Source organism: Odocoileus virginianus, chromosome 24 (assembly GCF_023699985.2).
Source record: "Odocoileus virginianus isolate 20LAN1187 ecotype Illinois chromosome 24, Ovbor_1.2, whole genome shotgun sequence".
Classification (NCBI taxonomy): domain Eukaryota; kingdom Metazoa; phylum Chordata; class Mammalia; order Artiodactyla; family Cervidae; genus Odocoileus; species Odocoileus virginianus.
Window position 1 is genome coordinate 27,459,490 of NC_069697.1, and position 13,433 is coordinate 27,472,922.

At 52.4% G+C, this 13,433-nt stretch overlaps 2 protein-coding genes and 1 long non-coding RNA gene across 9 annotated transcripts; 1 reads left to right on the top strand and 2 right to left on the bottom strand.

Moving 5' to 3' along the window:
- COX14 (cytochrome c oxidase assembly factor COX14) lies at window positions 1–4,313 on the bottom strand. 7 transcript variants are annotated; one of them, XM_020908183.2, is made up of 3 exons: window positions 4,037–4,129; window positions 3,439–3,533; window positions 1–402 (listed from the first exon to the last, which is right to left on the bottom strand). In XM_020908183.2, exon 3 carries the CDS (start codon window positions 392–394, stop codon window positions 221–223), a length of 174 nt encoding a protein of 57 aa, XP_020763842.1. In that variant the 5' UTR covers window positions 395–402; window positions 3,439–3,533; window positions 4,037–4,129; the 3' UTR covers window positions 1–220. The 7 variants fall into 7 exon arrangements, with proteins under 7 accessions (XP_020763842.1, XP_070310554.1, XP_070310555.1 ...); XM_070454453.1 differs by having other exon boundaries at window positions 3,431–3,533; XM_070454454.1 differs by having other exon boundaries at window positions 3,389–3,533.
- Window positions 4,314–4,370: 57 nt separating this feature from the next.
- LOC139030838 (uncharacterized) lies at window positions 4,371–13,412 on the top strand. Its single transcript, XR_011483252.1, has 2 exons — window positions 4,371–4,577; window positions 8,098–13,412. It is a non-coding gene; the product is annotated as an uncharacterized lncRNA (long non-coding RNA).
- On the bottom strand, window positions 6,215–11,786 carry GPD1 (glycerol-3-phosphate dehydrogenase 1). Its single transcript, XM_020908173.2, has 8 exons — window positions 11,703–11,786; window positions 11,049–11,226; window positions 10,118–10,258; window positions 9,387–9,525; window positions 9,035–9,147; window positions 8,105–8,338; window positions 7,777–7,883; window positions 6,215–6,852 (listed from the first exon to the last, which is right to left on the bottom strand). The coding sequence occupies exons 1-8, from the start codon at window positions 11,741–11,743 to the stop codon at window positions 6,756–6,758; spliced, it is 1,050 nt and encodes a 349-aa protein (XP_020763832.2). The 5' UTR covers window positions 11,744–11,786; the 3' UTR covers window positions 6,215–6,755.
- Window positions 13,413–13,433: the final 21 nt, after the last annotated feature.

Consider the following 13,433-nt stretch of genomic DNA (forward strand, 5'->3'; position numbering starts at 1 on the left):
TATGGCAAAGTATTTTATGTCTATAGGTGTGCCTCACCCTCCCATTCCTGTTTTGATTCGATAGCCTCTCCAAACTGGCTGTACCAGAGAAAACATGGGCATTTTCCAGAGTTTGAAAGCCAGTTAAGGCCCTGGTCCTCTTGACTCAGAAATGATTGCAGATGCAGTCTTTCCACAGCATGCCTCAGGCCTCTCTGCTCAAGGAAAAAAGCCCCCAGTTTTATAGGGCTCCTGAGGTCTTCTGTTCTTCTGCAGCCTGGCGCTGGGAGCTGCGCCGCTGGAAATAGTGGTAGGCTCGGACACTGCAGAGGTAGCCCCCGTACACAGTGAGGAGCATCATGGAGGTGGAGAAGGTCTTGTAGCCAATGTCAGCTAGTTGCTTGGCAGTTGGCATGTTGTCCCCTATAAAGACAGACTGGATTTAGACCCAAGGATAAGGCCTCATCTGCCCAGCCCCCTCCCCTGCTTATCTGTCTGCACTCTATTCTGAATAGCTCCTACTCACATGCAGAGTTTGGTAGCTCAGCTGGTAAAGAATCTACCTGCAATGCAGGAGACCCCAGTTCAATTCCTGGGTTGGGAAGATCCCCTGGAGAAGGGATAGGCTACTCACTCTAGTTTTCTTGGGCTTCCCTGGTGGCTCAGCTGGCCAAGAATCTGCCTGCAATGCGGGAGACCTGGGTTCGAGACCTGGGTTGGGAAGATCCCGTGGAGGAGGGCATGACAATCCACTCCAGTATCCTTACCTGCAGAATCCCTATGGACAGAGGAGCCTGACAGGTTACAGTCCATGGGGTCACAAAGAGTCGGATATGACTGAGCGACTAAGCACAGCACATACTCAGTATGTTGTCGGGAACTCTTAAGATTCAAAAGGGTAAATAAAGTCTGCATAGAAGGTACAGAAACACAGCTCAAACCAGGTGCATGTGAATGACACCACAGCTAACACCTGACCCTCCATGTTTATGAAATGAAGTGACTGGTATAGACCACCTAGAAATGTTCTTAACTGGTGCATTACTTTAGGCACACATCAGTTTTTCTGGCCAGTAAGGAATTAATGGAAATAGCCAGAGATTAAATGTTAGCAGTATATTATTCTCTCAAGGAGGATCAAATAGGAGCCTTTTGGGCAATATGCAATTTGTTTTCCCATAAAATCATCTTATTTATGGCTCAGGTTCTCAGGTTGGTCTTCAAGCATCTGTTTAAACCACAGTATACTTGAAACAGTGCCAGTAGTATGTTTACATTGTTTCAATTAGACATAACCTTCTACAGCATTAATTCTAAGTTTCAAACATAAAACCAAGGACCTATCCCAAGGACTAAAAATAAACTTACTGAGGCCCCAGCAAATTGTTAACTCACATTTGCTTGAGATAAATTACTTCTAATTTAAGTGTTCCCTGGATATTCTGAGCTAGGGAACAAGAGAAAGTTTAAAATGAGAATCTCTCATCTTGAACAAAATATTCCTCAATCTGGGACTCTGCTGAGAGAATTAAAAATCTGACTGCAGTTAGCGAGAATAGGTTTCTTAAAAGTAAAGAATTTGAAAGGAGAGAAGTTCAGAATTAGCTGGTTGAGGGGATCTCGAGTAGGGGAAGATGTCTAATTACTTTTCAAAATCAGTCCCATGAGTTGAACACTGTCTTTGAGGCCAGTCCTTGAGAGTGGATCCCAATACTGAGCTGAGGCACAGCTTCCTTGAATCATAATTCCAAGTGGCTATTGAAAGTAACATTAAATAAGATCAGAGGAAGAAAACCAAATGGCACAGGGGCAAGATAAGAAAGGGCTGTTTTCAGGTTATTTGAAGTTTGAAAGGCCTCTAAGCTGTGAGAGAAACACACACACACACAGCAGGACACTAAGGTAATAAGCTCCCAGCAAAGAGACTTGGCAGCCTTCAAACTCCGCCTGACTTATTCTTTCTCATCCTATTCCCCATTACCCTGGCCAGACGCTAACCACTTATAGGACCACCTTTTCTCAGAGCTGGAGGAAGAAGGCTGGAAACCGGATGGTAGATCTTGCCTAGAAGAGTGATAGAAGATCTATTGATGAAAATTTTCTAGAATCTCTTCTCCTGTCTGATCTAACCTGAGATTTCTATTTTCAAATTAAAAACTTTTCAGACCCTGTGCTAAAGCAGGGCAGTAGAAAAGGAGAACACAATGCAGAGATTATTCTGGAAGTAGAACAAGGCTTATTAATTGGATGGGCTAGGGCAAAATTGATGTATCTGCAAGTTAACAACTGAAGAAACTTTATGGAGTGGGACACTGTTAATAGATAAGAGAAGAAACAGGTGTGTCTATATGTGTATATGGGTATGGTGCTGGTGGCAGGAAGCGTCAGCCAAGATGATGAATTGGACATCAAGTTAAGATGCTTAATGCAAAATTCACGTGATGATGTCTGTCAGGCACATGGATATGCAAATATGGAACAAATCCTGGGAAAGAGGCTAGGCTACAGATACATAAGGAAATATCAAGTGACACCAAATTAAGAGGATAAAACCAAAGAGAGTGAAGTCTAGGGAACACCAGTTTGAAGAAAGAAAACAATTAGGGAAGGAAAACAGGAAATTCCAGAAACATGTGGAATGCTCTTTCATTTGACCACGACGATGGTTGAAAATCACTGCTCTTATCAAGTCACTGCCACTAACAGCCGTATGCTTTATCTTTCGGGTATACTGGGCCAGAATGGAAAAGGCCTGTGAACCCCAACATGTCTATGCATTTTTTAGGATAGAGAGAAACAGATGATTAGAAGGATCATAACCCCCTTTCACCCCAAAGATAAGAACCGATACTGTGATTTGCTGGTTAAGGGAATGGTAATGACAGAGTAGCAGCTTGTGAAGGTAACACAAGGTGAAGTAAATTCTAGTTTTGTTTTGCTTACTGATAAGGAGATTTAAGTGTTTTCAGAGAAGTTCAATTCAGTCGGATCCTAAGCTTTGCAACCCCACAGACTGCAGTACACCAGCCTTCCCTGTCCATCACCAACTCCCAGAGAAGAAAAGAAGAAACTGGTGAGTGAGGTGGGTGGGATGGAATAAGGTCTAGGATGGCCCAGAGAAAGAGGAAATTAGAAGTCCAAGTAGAAGGATTAACCCTGAAAATGAAAATTTTTGAGGTTAGCAGGAGAACCTTCTCATCTATGGGGCATCAGCTTTCTCAATAAAGCTCAAGGGTCTGTTACAGGGTTAGAATGGCTTCAGAGAAAAAACAAGAAGAACCATAATGAAAAATGACACAGGGGTGTAATCTAAAAAAACCTTTTCAAATTGTGGCTCTTTTTTCTTTTTCTGCCCCCCTGAACTTGGGAGAACCTCAAAGCTCAGATCTCTCCCCTCTGGAAAACTCACTTCCACAAATGTGTCCATCCACGTCAGCTTAGATTTACTCACTTATCTACCTTTCACTCGGGCTACGTATGAAGGCTGCAGAGAAGGTGGCTTCTGTCCCAAAGGAGTTTATGGTTTGATGGGGATAAGCTGTGCATCTCAAATTCTGTTAGACAAAGTAGAAGACAGCGGTGACCAGAAGAGGCATTTTGAGACTTCAGACACAAAGTGAGGGCTGAAGAAAAGTTAACAGAAAGGTGGAGACGGGCGGCAACAGTCATTAGAAGGATTGGGAGGATTTACGTCAGTGAAGAGGGAGGGGGAGACCATCCCAGTAATTGAAAGCAACAAAGGAGTGGAGCCAATTAATCGATAAACAGGAACGGGTGCCCCGGAAGGCTGCATGTCAGGGCACAGCGGACTACAAGATGAAAAAGGGTCAGAATTATTAGAGTCAGAGCGTGGAGGACAAAACGCGCGGTGGCGTCAAGGCCTGACAGAAACCTACGGCCGCGAGGAGGATGCCGGGCTAGAAGCAACGCACGATACGCGGGAAACCTCAAGGACACCGAAGACTGGGCATGCGAGGCTGCGGTAAGCAAAGGCCGGCCCCAGCGAGCGCGCCTCAGCACACCAGCGGCCTGGGCTCCGGCCTGATACAGGGCGTACCTGGATGCTGCCGCTCCCTCCCGTCCGACCAAGGCCTCCAGCCTGCGCGACCTCCGAGCGTAGCCGGAAGCGGCACCAGGGACCAGACGAGTAAGGATAGTGGCCCAGGAACAACACTGAATGCTGAGGCGCTATTGGTGCCGAACACCTACCTTTCTCCCTCCCCCTCGCCCCGCTTACCCTCTAAAATTTGGCTCCCGACGAGGGTAGAGCCGGGCGCGTCGGACGCAGAAAAACCCACGCACACGAAGGCGGGAGCCCGCGCCGATCGCAGCTCTGATTGGCTGCCGCCTTTGAACTTCCGACTTCCGCGTCAGGCGCCTTTACTACGCATCCTCAGACTAGTCTTCCTCTCGGAGAGGCCCGTTGATTTCTGGGGGTTGTAGTCATTCTTCTCTAAGACAGGGTCTTTGGCGACCCAAGTTCTGGAACCAGAACTTTTAGGATACTCAGTCACCAGAGAAAAGGCGATCTTTCTCTCCGACTCTAAGGAAACCAGCCAATGCTCAGCCTGTGGCGCAGTGACGTCTCCGGTAGCTAGGTAGGTTCTCTCGGAGTCAGCCCTCTGGAGGGGACTGTGCGCCCCCTACAGATTGGAGCTCCCCTCTTCCCCGCCGCCGGCCCTTAAGCCCAGCTCAGGTAGGAATCCGACGAGGCCTGGGCCGCCCAGGACTGCGGCAGGTGTGGCCATGGGCACGGAGTGGGCGCAAGGGTCGCATTTCCGTAATGTTTCTGTCCCATGTGTGACCTCCCCGCTTGCAGGCGGCGTGATATAGCCCCAAAGAAGCGCCCGGAAAGGATTGGGGGGATGCCACTTGGGGAAAGCGGGACTGCGTGGGCACCCCAGCAAGGGGCCGGGAGTGGCCGGGACAATCGAGGAAAGATTTCTTTTTTCTTTTTTCCTGTGGCATGAGTGAAAACATACGCATGTAGTGATGCACCACTGCACATGCACCGCCACGTTCAGTTAAGCGTCCTTGTCCAACTTGTTTCTGGAAAAAGCAAATCGGTTTTTGGATAGGCAAAAAATTTTTTTGATAGGCAAGGAGGCCTGATTCAGAAGCCTCAGATTTCAGTTAATGGTGGAGTGAACAAAAATATGCAAAGGTTTCTGACTCTCCAAGAGGGTCGCAGCTGCAGCCTAGGGAAGGAGCTGTCATTTTGTCCTGACTTTGACCTCCTGGAGAGGCAGTTTCTGGATCCAGTCAGAGCCCGACCTGGGCCCAGCCTCACTGCCTGACCCAGGAAGCTCTGCCCTTCATTGGTGAGGCTGACTCCTCTTCTCAAGCACCCGCCTGGTTCGTCCAGAAGTAAGGGGAGATTAACTTCATGCTGGCCAGAGCCACAGTGTGCCAGGCCCGGCCACACAGGAAGCTGAAACCCTCTGCTGTGGTGACAGGAGCCCTCGGGCTCTATTTATAGCCAGGGGCTCAAGCTGCTGACCTGGGACATTCCCCTGCTGCCATTCCAGCCTGGAGCAAGGCCACAGCAAAGCACAGACCTCTCCCTCCTCCTCTCACCCCAGGGGGTACTGTGGTTTGACTGTTTTTCCTCCTCCATGAGTTTCCCAGCTCCTGAGGTACTGGAGAAGTCAATACTGCAGGAGAAGGCCTTCAGGTGACAAAGGAGAGCTGAGCTTGGAGTGTCAGGACCAAGATGGGGTCCTCCCTTACCCACTCTCTGGCTCCTTGGCCTCCGGGTACAGGTGCTGGTTAGCTGCCCTGGCTGCTCTAGGGGTAGCTGAGAATTGGGTATAGGATTTAGGAGGAGGTAAGGATCCAAGATGTCTTGGGGAGACAGCAGCAGGAGGGACCCAACTAACACCTCCCCTCACTAGAGCTCCCAAGGAGGGAGGCAGAGCAGTTACAAAGGTCACAGAGAGCAGGGTGATCTGAGTTTGCTATGAAAAGGTGTAGCTCTGTCAGCAGATTAAGTTCCTGCTCCCCAAAGAGGGTACTGGCAGGGAGGCTGAGAGAGGCTTGGAAAGGTCACGCATGGTGGGGAGGAGCTGGCAAAGAACTAGGAACTGGGAAGTCCCGAGGGAGAATGACAAGCCCCATGGCCAGAGATGCCAGCGTGGCAGCAACTCTGGTGCCAGGGCAGCCTGGGGGAGGGGGAAAGGGGAGATGACCAGAGGTTTCTGAGGACGCAGATGTTGCTAGGAGAAGCTAGAAGGCGGTTGTTTGAGATCTTTGTATTTTGTGAACAAACACTGAGAGATCCATTGATGCCCTGTGGGGCCTGGCAGAGGTCAGAGCAAAGGGGTCCCTGGGGCCCACATCAGCTCAAAAGCCCAGACCCCTCCCTGCAGCCCTTGCCTCACCCCTCTTGTAGCTGAGGCATGGGGACAAGAATTCTGGTCTGTGAGGCAGCACGAAGCCCTTGCCTTTCCTCCCTTTCCCTCCCCTCCTCCCCCGACAGGCCCAAAGCCGGCCACTCTGGGGCTGATTCTGCCCCTCTCACAGGACAGGGAGAAAGCTCCCCGTTTGGAGAGGGACTAGGCAACTCCATTTCTGGTGAGATGTGATGGCCGAGAAGTGGTGGGCTGCTTCAGGATCTCCAGGCAGGAACCTGGGCCCTCAGCCTCCTGTCACTCAGTGAAAAGCTGAGAAGATGCTGCTCTGTGGGGAGTCCAGGAGATCCTGGGGGCCAGGCAACCCAAGCTTCTGCCTGTCTCCATTGGGATAAAGAGGCTGCCTGGCCTGGGCCTCAGGCCTGCTCACACATGTTCTGGATGATTCTGCAGGCAGTGGATGAACTCCCCCACTGGCAGTTTCTCGTAGCATATCTTGTACACAGCTGTGAACAGAGGGAACCTAGAATGGGAAAGGACAGAGCCAGCTTGGCCTCCAGACAAGCCCCCAGTCCTCCAGCCCGTAACCCTCTACTCCCTGCTCTCCCGCCTTCAAGCTCAAACAGACCCTGGTTCTCAATTTCCAACTGCTAAGAATTTGAATTTCCTAGCCCTGGGTTTTAGGGTCAGGTTCTTATTGCCCTTCTCCCTATCATATTGAACTTGCCTGCATGATTTCCTAGCATCAACTTTCTGTTCCAACTGGGCAAGCCACTTAACCTCTCTGAGCCTCACTATCATCAGCTGTAAAAGGGAGTCAGTATAACAAAGTAGTGAAGAAATGATTATGAGTTATGTGAAGGTGCTCAGTAAATGCCAGTTTCCTTCTTCCCAGGCTGCTCCTTTTACCAGGAAGCTTTACCTGACCAATTGTGAGCTGATCTTCTGAGCTTGCTTCAAACTCTCTTGCTCTATGATTCTTTCTCAAATCAACATAGCTCTTCTCTAATCACTGTCTTTGTGCTCCCTGAAAAGAAGACTGTCCTTGTCTTCACACCTCACCGCCCAGGACAGTATTCGGGGACAGAAGGGGTGGCCTCAAAGAAGTGGCTTAGACCGAAGGTGACGGACAGAGAGGCCGGACAGTCACAGAAGCTTATTCCTGTCCACCCACACAGCAGAGGACAGCGGGAGGCCATGTGATGCATCCTAGCAATGTGGTATAAAGAGCACTAGACTGGAAAGAATTCAAAGACAATGCACTAGCTGGGGACAGTGGGCCCACCAGACCCTCTCCAGGCTCTTGGCTCTATCTGTAAACATAAGACAACCTTTCCCTCTCTACCCACTTCAAGGTGGGCAGTGAGGAGGGTTCAGGAAGATTATAAATGGGGAGAGCACTTCTGGCTGCTGTTCCCTCACAAGTGGGGCTGGGGCAGACGCTTACTTATCCACCATGCCTTTGTGCTGGAGGATACTGTGCAGCTCCCGGGCTGTCTGGGGCCCCTGCAGCTTCTGTCCATTCAGCATCTCTTTCTCCAACTGCTCAATGGACTGTGAAGAAAATAGGACAGGCAGATGGAAATGGGAGAGGGGAGTTGTCAGTGTGAGATGGAGAGATGGGGGCTCTGGCAGGAGGTGGGTCTTAAGAGGAAAGAAATGGGAATGTTCATAACAATCTTAATGTTTGTACTCAAGAGATGCCACAAGCCAGGTTCCTCTGCCTTAACACCTACAGGGCCCAACCTCCCTGCTCCATTCTCCCCAGGGCCCACCTTTCCTGTGCGGACGAAGGCCTCAGCCACCTTTCGGTTCCGCCCTCCATAGCAGGTAGTGATGAGGTCAGCAACACCGCAACTCTCCAAGAAGGTGGCAGAGGACACGGAGCCGCTGCAGAAGAGCTTGGCGAAGGCGATCATCTCCATGAGTCCCAGTCGGATCACAGCCGCCTTGGTGTTGTCGCCAAAGCCCAGGCCATCACAGAAGCCAGCCCCCACAGCCACTATATTCTTTGAAGAGTGGAGTCATGGGTGAGAAAGGATCCCTCCCGCAGGCCCCACTTGGGACCCTCAGCACCTGCCTCGTGCTTCTTCCACCAGCCATGACATGCCCACTTCCTTCATAATGAAGGAAGATGTGTGGGCTCCTCAACTCCTTCCACTCTTGGTTTCCCCACTGGCTGCACTCCCTTCTTTGGCAGCACTCCCTTCTTTTAGCCTGGACTTGTGCTTCCTGGCTCCCCAGCCCTGTGCTATACTCCATCCTTGAGGACTTTCCCTGAAAACTAGTCTACCTGGCCCACCCATCCATGGCTGTTTTATGTCCCTGACAGCCATCCATAGCTCTGTCCAGGAGCCAGAGTTCTGGTCATCAGTCTGTCTGGGTGTCCTGGACATCTCATCTCCCGTTACCCTGGGTGCTCCACCAGGGTACAGCAGCCTCTTCCCCGCCAGACCAGCCCTTTGAGCCAGGGATAGGGTGTCCCACAAGGGGCTACAGAGGAAAGGAAGAAGGGAGCCCAGAGTCTGAAGGTAAACGACTGCAGGCCTGAGTGATCCTGGCTTTGCTTCTGCAGTGCTTCCCATGTGTACTGTACTCAGGGAGGATGGGGGTGAGCACCTGGAGTCCCAGCAACATTGTACAGCTAAGCTAGGCCTTCTTTCAGGACCTGCTCCCCACCCCACACTGCCTCGTGCCCCTCTCACCTTTAAGGCCCCACAGATCTCTACTGTGTCCACCTCCTGCACCACCTTGACGCGGAAATTGGGTGTCTGCATCAACTCTTTCAGGAGCTGTCCGTGGGCCAGGTTCTTGCTACCTAAATTGGGGAGGGGGTAAGGCTTTAAGAAGGGGCTCTTGACTCTTCTTCCCACACCTGCCCGAATCAGGACCTCCAACTGTTTCTGTAGGGGCATCCAACCCCCCTCATCTCTAATGCCGGGGTCTTCTTCCTTCCCCTGCCTTATGGGGAAAAGAGGGCCAGGTGGGCGGGGAATAGAGCACGGGGAGCGGGTGTAACTGGAGTTGCACCATGTATGTGGGTGGGTGGGGTCTCACCGATGGTTGTCTCACAGAACTTCTCCTCAGCCACCTCGTTGGCAATGTTGGCTCCCATCAGCACGCTCATGGGGATGCCAAGGTGCTCCCCAATCACTTCAGAGATGAGCTTCAGCCCCTTGGGGCCCTCGTCTACCCCCTGGGCACAGGATGGAGCTCAGGACAGGGGCCTTTTACCCCAGCTGAGGCTTCCCACCCAGAAATCCTGCCCCTTCCGAATTCAGTGTTCGTCAAGTGTCCCTCCCCAGAGGTCCTCCCCTAGTCCAGTGCAGCCAGAGCTTGCTGTGAGGAGAGCGGATAGCCTGTGAAAATGAAACCATCCGAAAATTCTCCCACAACCTACTTCTCCAAGGTAATGTATGCCTCCACACCCCTGAACACCCCACCCCTGAGTACTCCAAACCAGCTTCCATCCCAGCCACTGCTCCAAACCAGCTGCCCTTCTCAGCTCCTCAAACCAGCCTGCTTCTCATATCCCCTAAGCATCCCTCATACATCTAAATTCCCTAAGACATCTGCCTCCAAACTGACACCTTATCTACTCCCCAACCAACTTCCTCTTCCCAATGGCCCCTGGCATCTGTTTCTCAAGCCTCCCCAAAGCCAACTGTTCTCCTCTCTTCAGAAAATTCCTGGCCTGCTTGTGCGGTTTTCTGTGTGTCTCACTTCACCAACCCTGAGCCCCGCAGCAGGTGGCTGTACCCCCTTTCACAGGACGGTGTCTCTGGCACCTTAATGAGAGACACGCCAATGGTGTTGGCCTTCAGGTGGCCCTTGAGCTGATCACAGATCTTGCCGATGAACTGATGGGGCACCACAAAGATCAGGATGTCGGCATCCGCTGCAGCCTGGACCACATCAGGGACAGCCACCTGTGGGGGTGACCAGTGCTCATGGGCCTGACAGACTTCTTCTAGCCCCTGTGGAGCCCCATTCTGGAGATCTAGGAGCTAGAGTGAGGCTGGTGGGGAAGAAGGAAGGGTAGTTTTGGGGTTGAATCTGGAAGGGCTGAACCTGGAGGAGCAAGACACTCTATTCTCTCCCCCTCGCCATCATTTCTTCTATGCTTCAGCTGTCCTGGACTCTTGAGAACTCCTGGAAACCTCCTCCCAGCCCTCTCCTAGCCCTTGGCTGTGGGACAGTGAAGTCTGGGCTTGGCAGGAGGAAGAGGACAAGTTAGATTTCATCACCCTGCTCCTTAGGGCCCCCAGCTGGGAATGGAGAGCCCCAGTCTTCCTGCTCTCTTCCCTGCTCGCCCTTTCTAGGTGGGGAGTAAGCCACATGGATTTGACCAAAGACCTTAAGTCCAAAGAGCAGTCTCCATGTCTGCTAATCACTCAGTGAATGAGTAACAGGATTAGAGCCTGAGGCAGGCACTACCTGAACCCCAAGTCTGGGAACCAGAGAACCTGCCTTTGGTTGTCATGGAGACCAACTTCCTCATCTTCTCCCCCTCCCTTTCCTCCTGGGAGCCCATGGGGCAAAGTGGAGATGCAGGGGTATGCATTCAGGTTGTCCTCAATCCCAGGAAGTGCCCTGGGAGCTGTGCACGAGGATACCCTGTGCCTGGAGGAGCCCTCCTGAGATGCTTCTCAGGTCCAGTGGCGCATGAAATGGCCCTCTCCACTTCCCTCTCCCTATCCCCGGGGTGTTGGGACTCACCACATTGGGGGGCAGCTTGTGCCCTGGCAGGTATTTGACATTCTCGTGCTCTGTGTTGATGATCTCTGTCAGCTTTCTGCCCCCGATGTCTTCCTCAAACACCCACATGGTCACCCGTGGGTCAAAGTGTGCCAGCTGGGCTGCATTGCCACCCACAATCTTGGCGATGGCTGAGCCCCTGGCGGGAGGGGGGAGCGCAGAAAGTAGAGGAGTGAGGGAGGAACAGTGGCAGGGGAGGGGACAGTGCTCCACCTCGGGATATCACAGTATCCACTGGACTATTTACTTGCCACCTCCCTTGTCACCCCCTCTCCTATGACACTGTGTCTCTAATGAGCAGGCAATAGAAAGGAGACTCAGTCTCCCTGACACTGCTGCTGGAGAAGGGGGCCAGCTTTCTGATCTCCCAACACTGCTCCCCACCTCCGCCCACACAGCTTTTCAGGCAGGGAGCACTCTGGAGGCTCCCTTCCTGTGGGGAACTGCCAAGAGGCAAGGGCCAGGAGGGGTCGGGGCGCCCTCTGTCCTGTGGGGTAGGCAAGAGACAGCAGCGGGAGCCGGAGCACTTCCTGCTCACCAAGCCTCCGTCCCTGACTTCTGCAGACTTGAGGGAGCCCCCCTTGCCCCCCAACACTCCTTGACAGAGCTGCTTACCAGTTGCCAGAGCCTACAATGCAGACTTTCTTGCCGGTCATGGTGCCGCTTCTCTGCCTGAGCCGCCAGCTGGGTGCCACTCTCCCCAGCTCCCCTGCCGGCTGGGAGCATATAACTCCAACACACGTGGGTGCAGCCAAGCCCCACCCTCCAGGGGAGGGGAGGCAGGCACCAAGGGAGACAGTCTGGCAGGGCCAGGGAAAGGGGGGAAGAGGGGAGAGAGACAGGTGGGGAACAGGAATGGGGCACAGACCAGGCCCACTTTTCCTCTTAGGTTTGCCAGCTGACAGTGCTGGCAAGCTTCTTCCCTTGGCTCCAGCCCAGGTCCTCACCCCCCTCCCTCCCTGCAATGGGCTCATCTTGAGGTCTGCCAAGAGCAAGCCCAGATAAGGAACAAGTGACCAGTCCCCTGCACTCCCTTCTGTCCCCTAGCCGTGGAATAGACTGTAATCAGTCCCAGCAGCAGATACAGGCATACTTGCTTTTCCAATGTAGGAATTGCCCCAAGTGATCTCCCAGGACCCCCAAAACTGTGCTGCAGGTTTAACCTCTGGCAGTGATGGGTCACGTGTCATAGGTCCCACTCTAGCTCCACTGCAGGGCTGTGTGTGAGTGAGGTGGGTGGGTGTGAGCCCTTTTATATACGGTAGGACCCCATAGAAGGGGAGGGGAGGGGCTGCTTTGGGGGCAGCCAGAGGATAAGACCCCACTAGCTTGAGAAACAGAACCCACCAGTGGGCCTCTCCTCACCTGAATGCCTTCCAGAAAGGAGGGTAGGAAGCGTTAAAGTTGGACGCAAAGTGGTCCACAAGTCTTTTGCAGACTCTGGGCTTGAGGACAGAAGGCAGGCAGCCTGTGTTCACTATCCTTGAGAGGCACTGAGCTTCCTTCACTTCTCTCTTGGGTTTCCTAGCTACTAACACGCCAGGGGCTCCTTCAGGTTAGTGGCTAGTTTGCAGAAGCCAGAAAGGGAAGCAGGACGTGGGGCAGCTGTGACCTCTGTGGAGCCTTGTGGTCTCAGATGCTGTAACTGAGACTCAGTGGGGTGTGTGCTTTTGGGAGGAGGGAGAATGGAAGACACATTGAGTAGCTCAAGGCTCTACATTGCCCACAGCAATGTTTAAGCAGGGAGCTTCGGTCTCTAGGCTGATGTGGAGAGCGGGGCAAAGGCCCCTAACGCTCCAGCTGTCTGTGCACCTTGGCCTGGAAGGCAGACACCACTGTGTGCTCACGTGCTGACCTCCTGGCTTGGCCAACTGCTGAGTGGGTGTTTTCGTCCCCCTGGGCTCTTGCTGGCTGCAAACTGTGGTAAGCACTGGGCCAGAGGGGAGTCTGTGTAACCACTGAATCAGGGTCAGTGCCCCTGAGATCAAGACTGGGGAGAAATGGTTTTCTAAGTTCTAGGGACTGCCCTGGAAAAGCCCACCATACTTTGCTCCCATGGCCAGGGAGTTCCCTTACAGGGACATAAATGAAATCAGTAGCTGATTGTTTCTCTTAGGAACAAAAGCAAGCCTACTACAGAGCCAGCTTCCTGCAGATTACTGTTATTGCACTGGCATTGAGGAAAAGGCACCAGTGCCAGGCTGCCAGCTGGGAGCTCCGATTATGGGTGATGAAGAGAAAGAATGCTTCTGTCCCTGGCACATAGGATGAGAACCCCAAAGAATGGATGTTTATGTATAAAATAACCTCCTGTTTTTGCCTAAATGCTTCCATCTCTCATTTTGT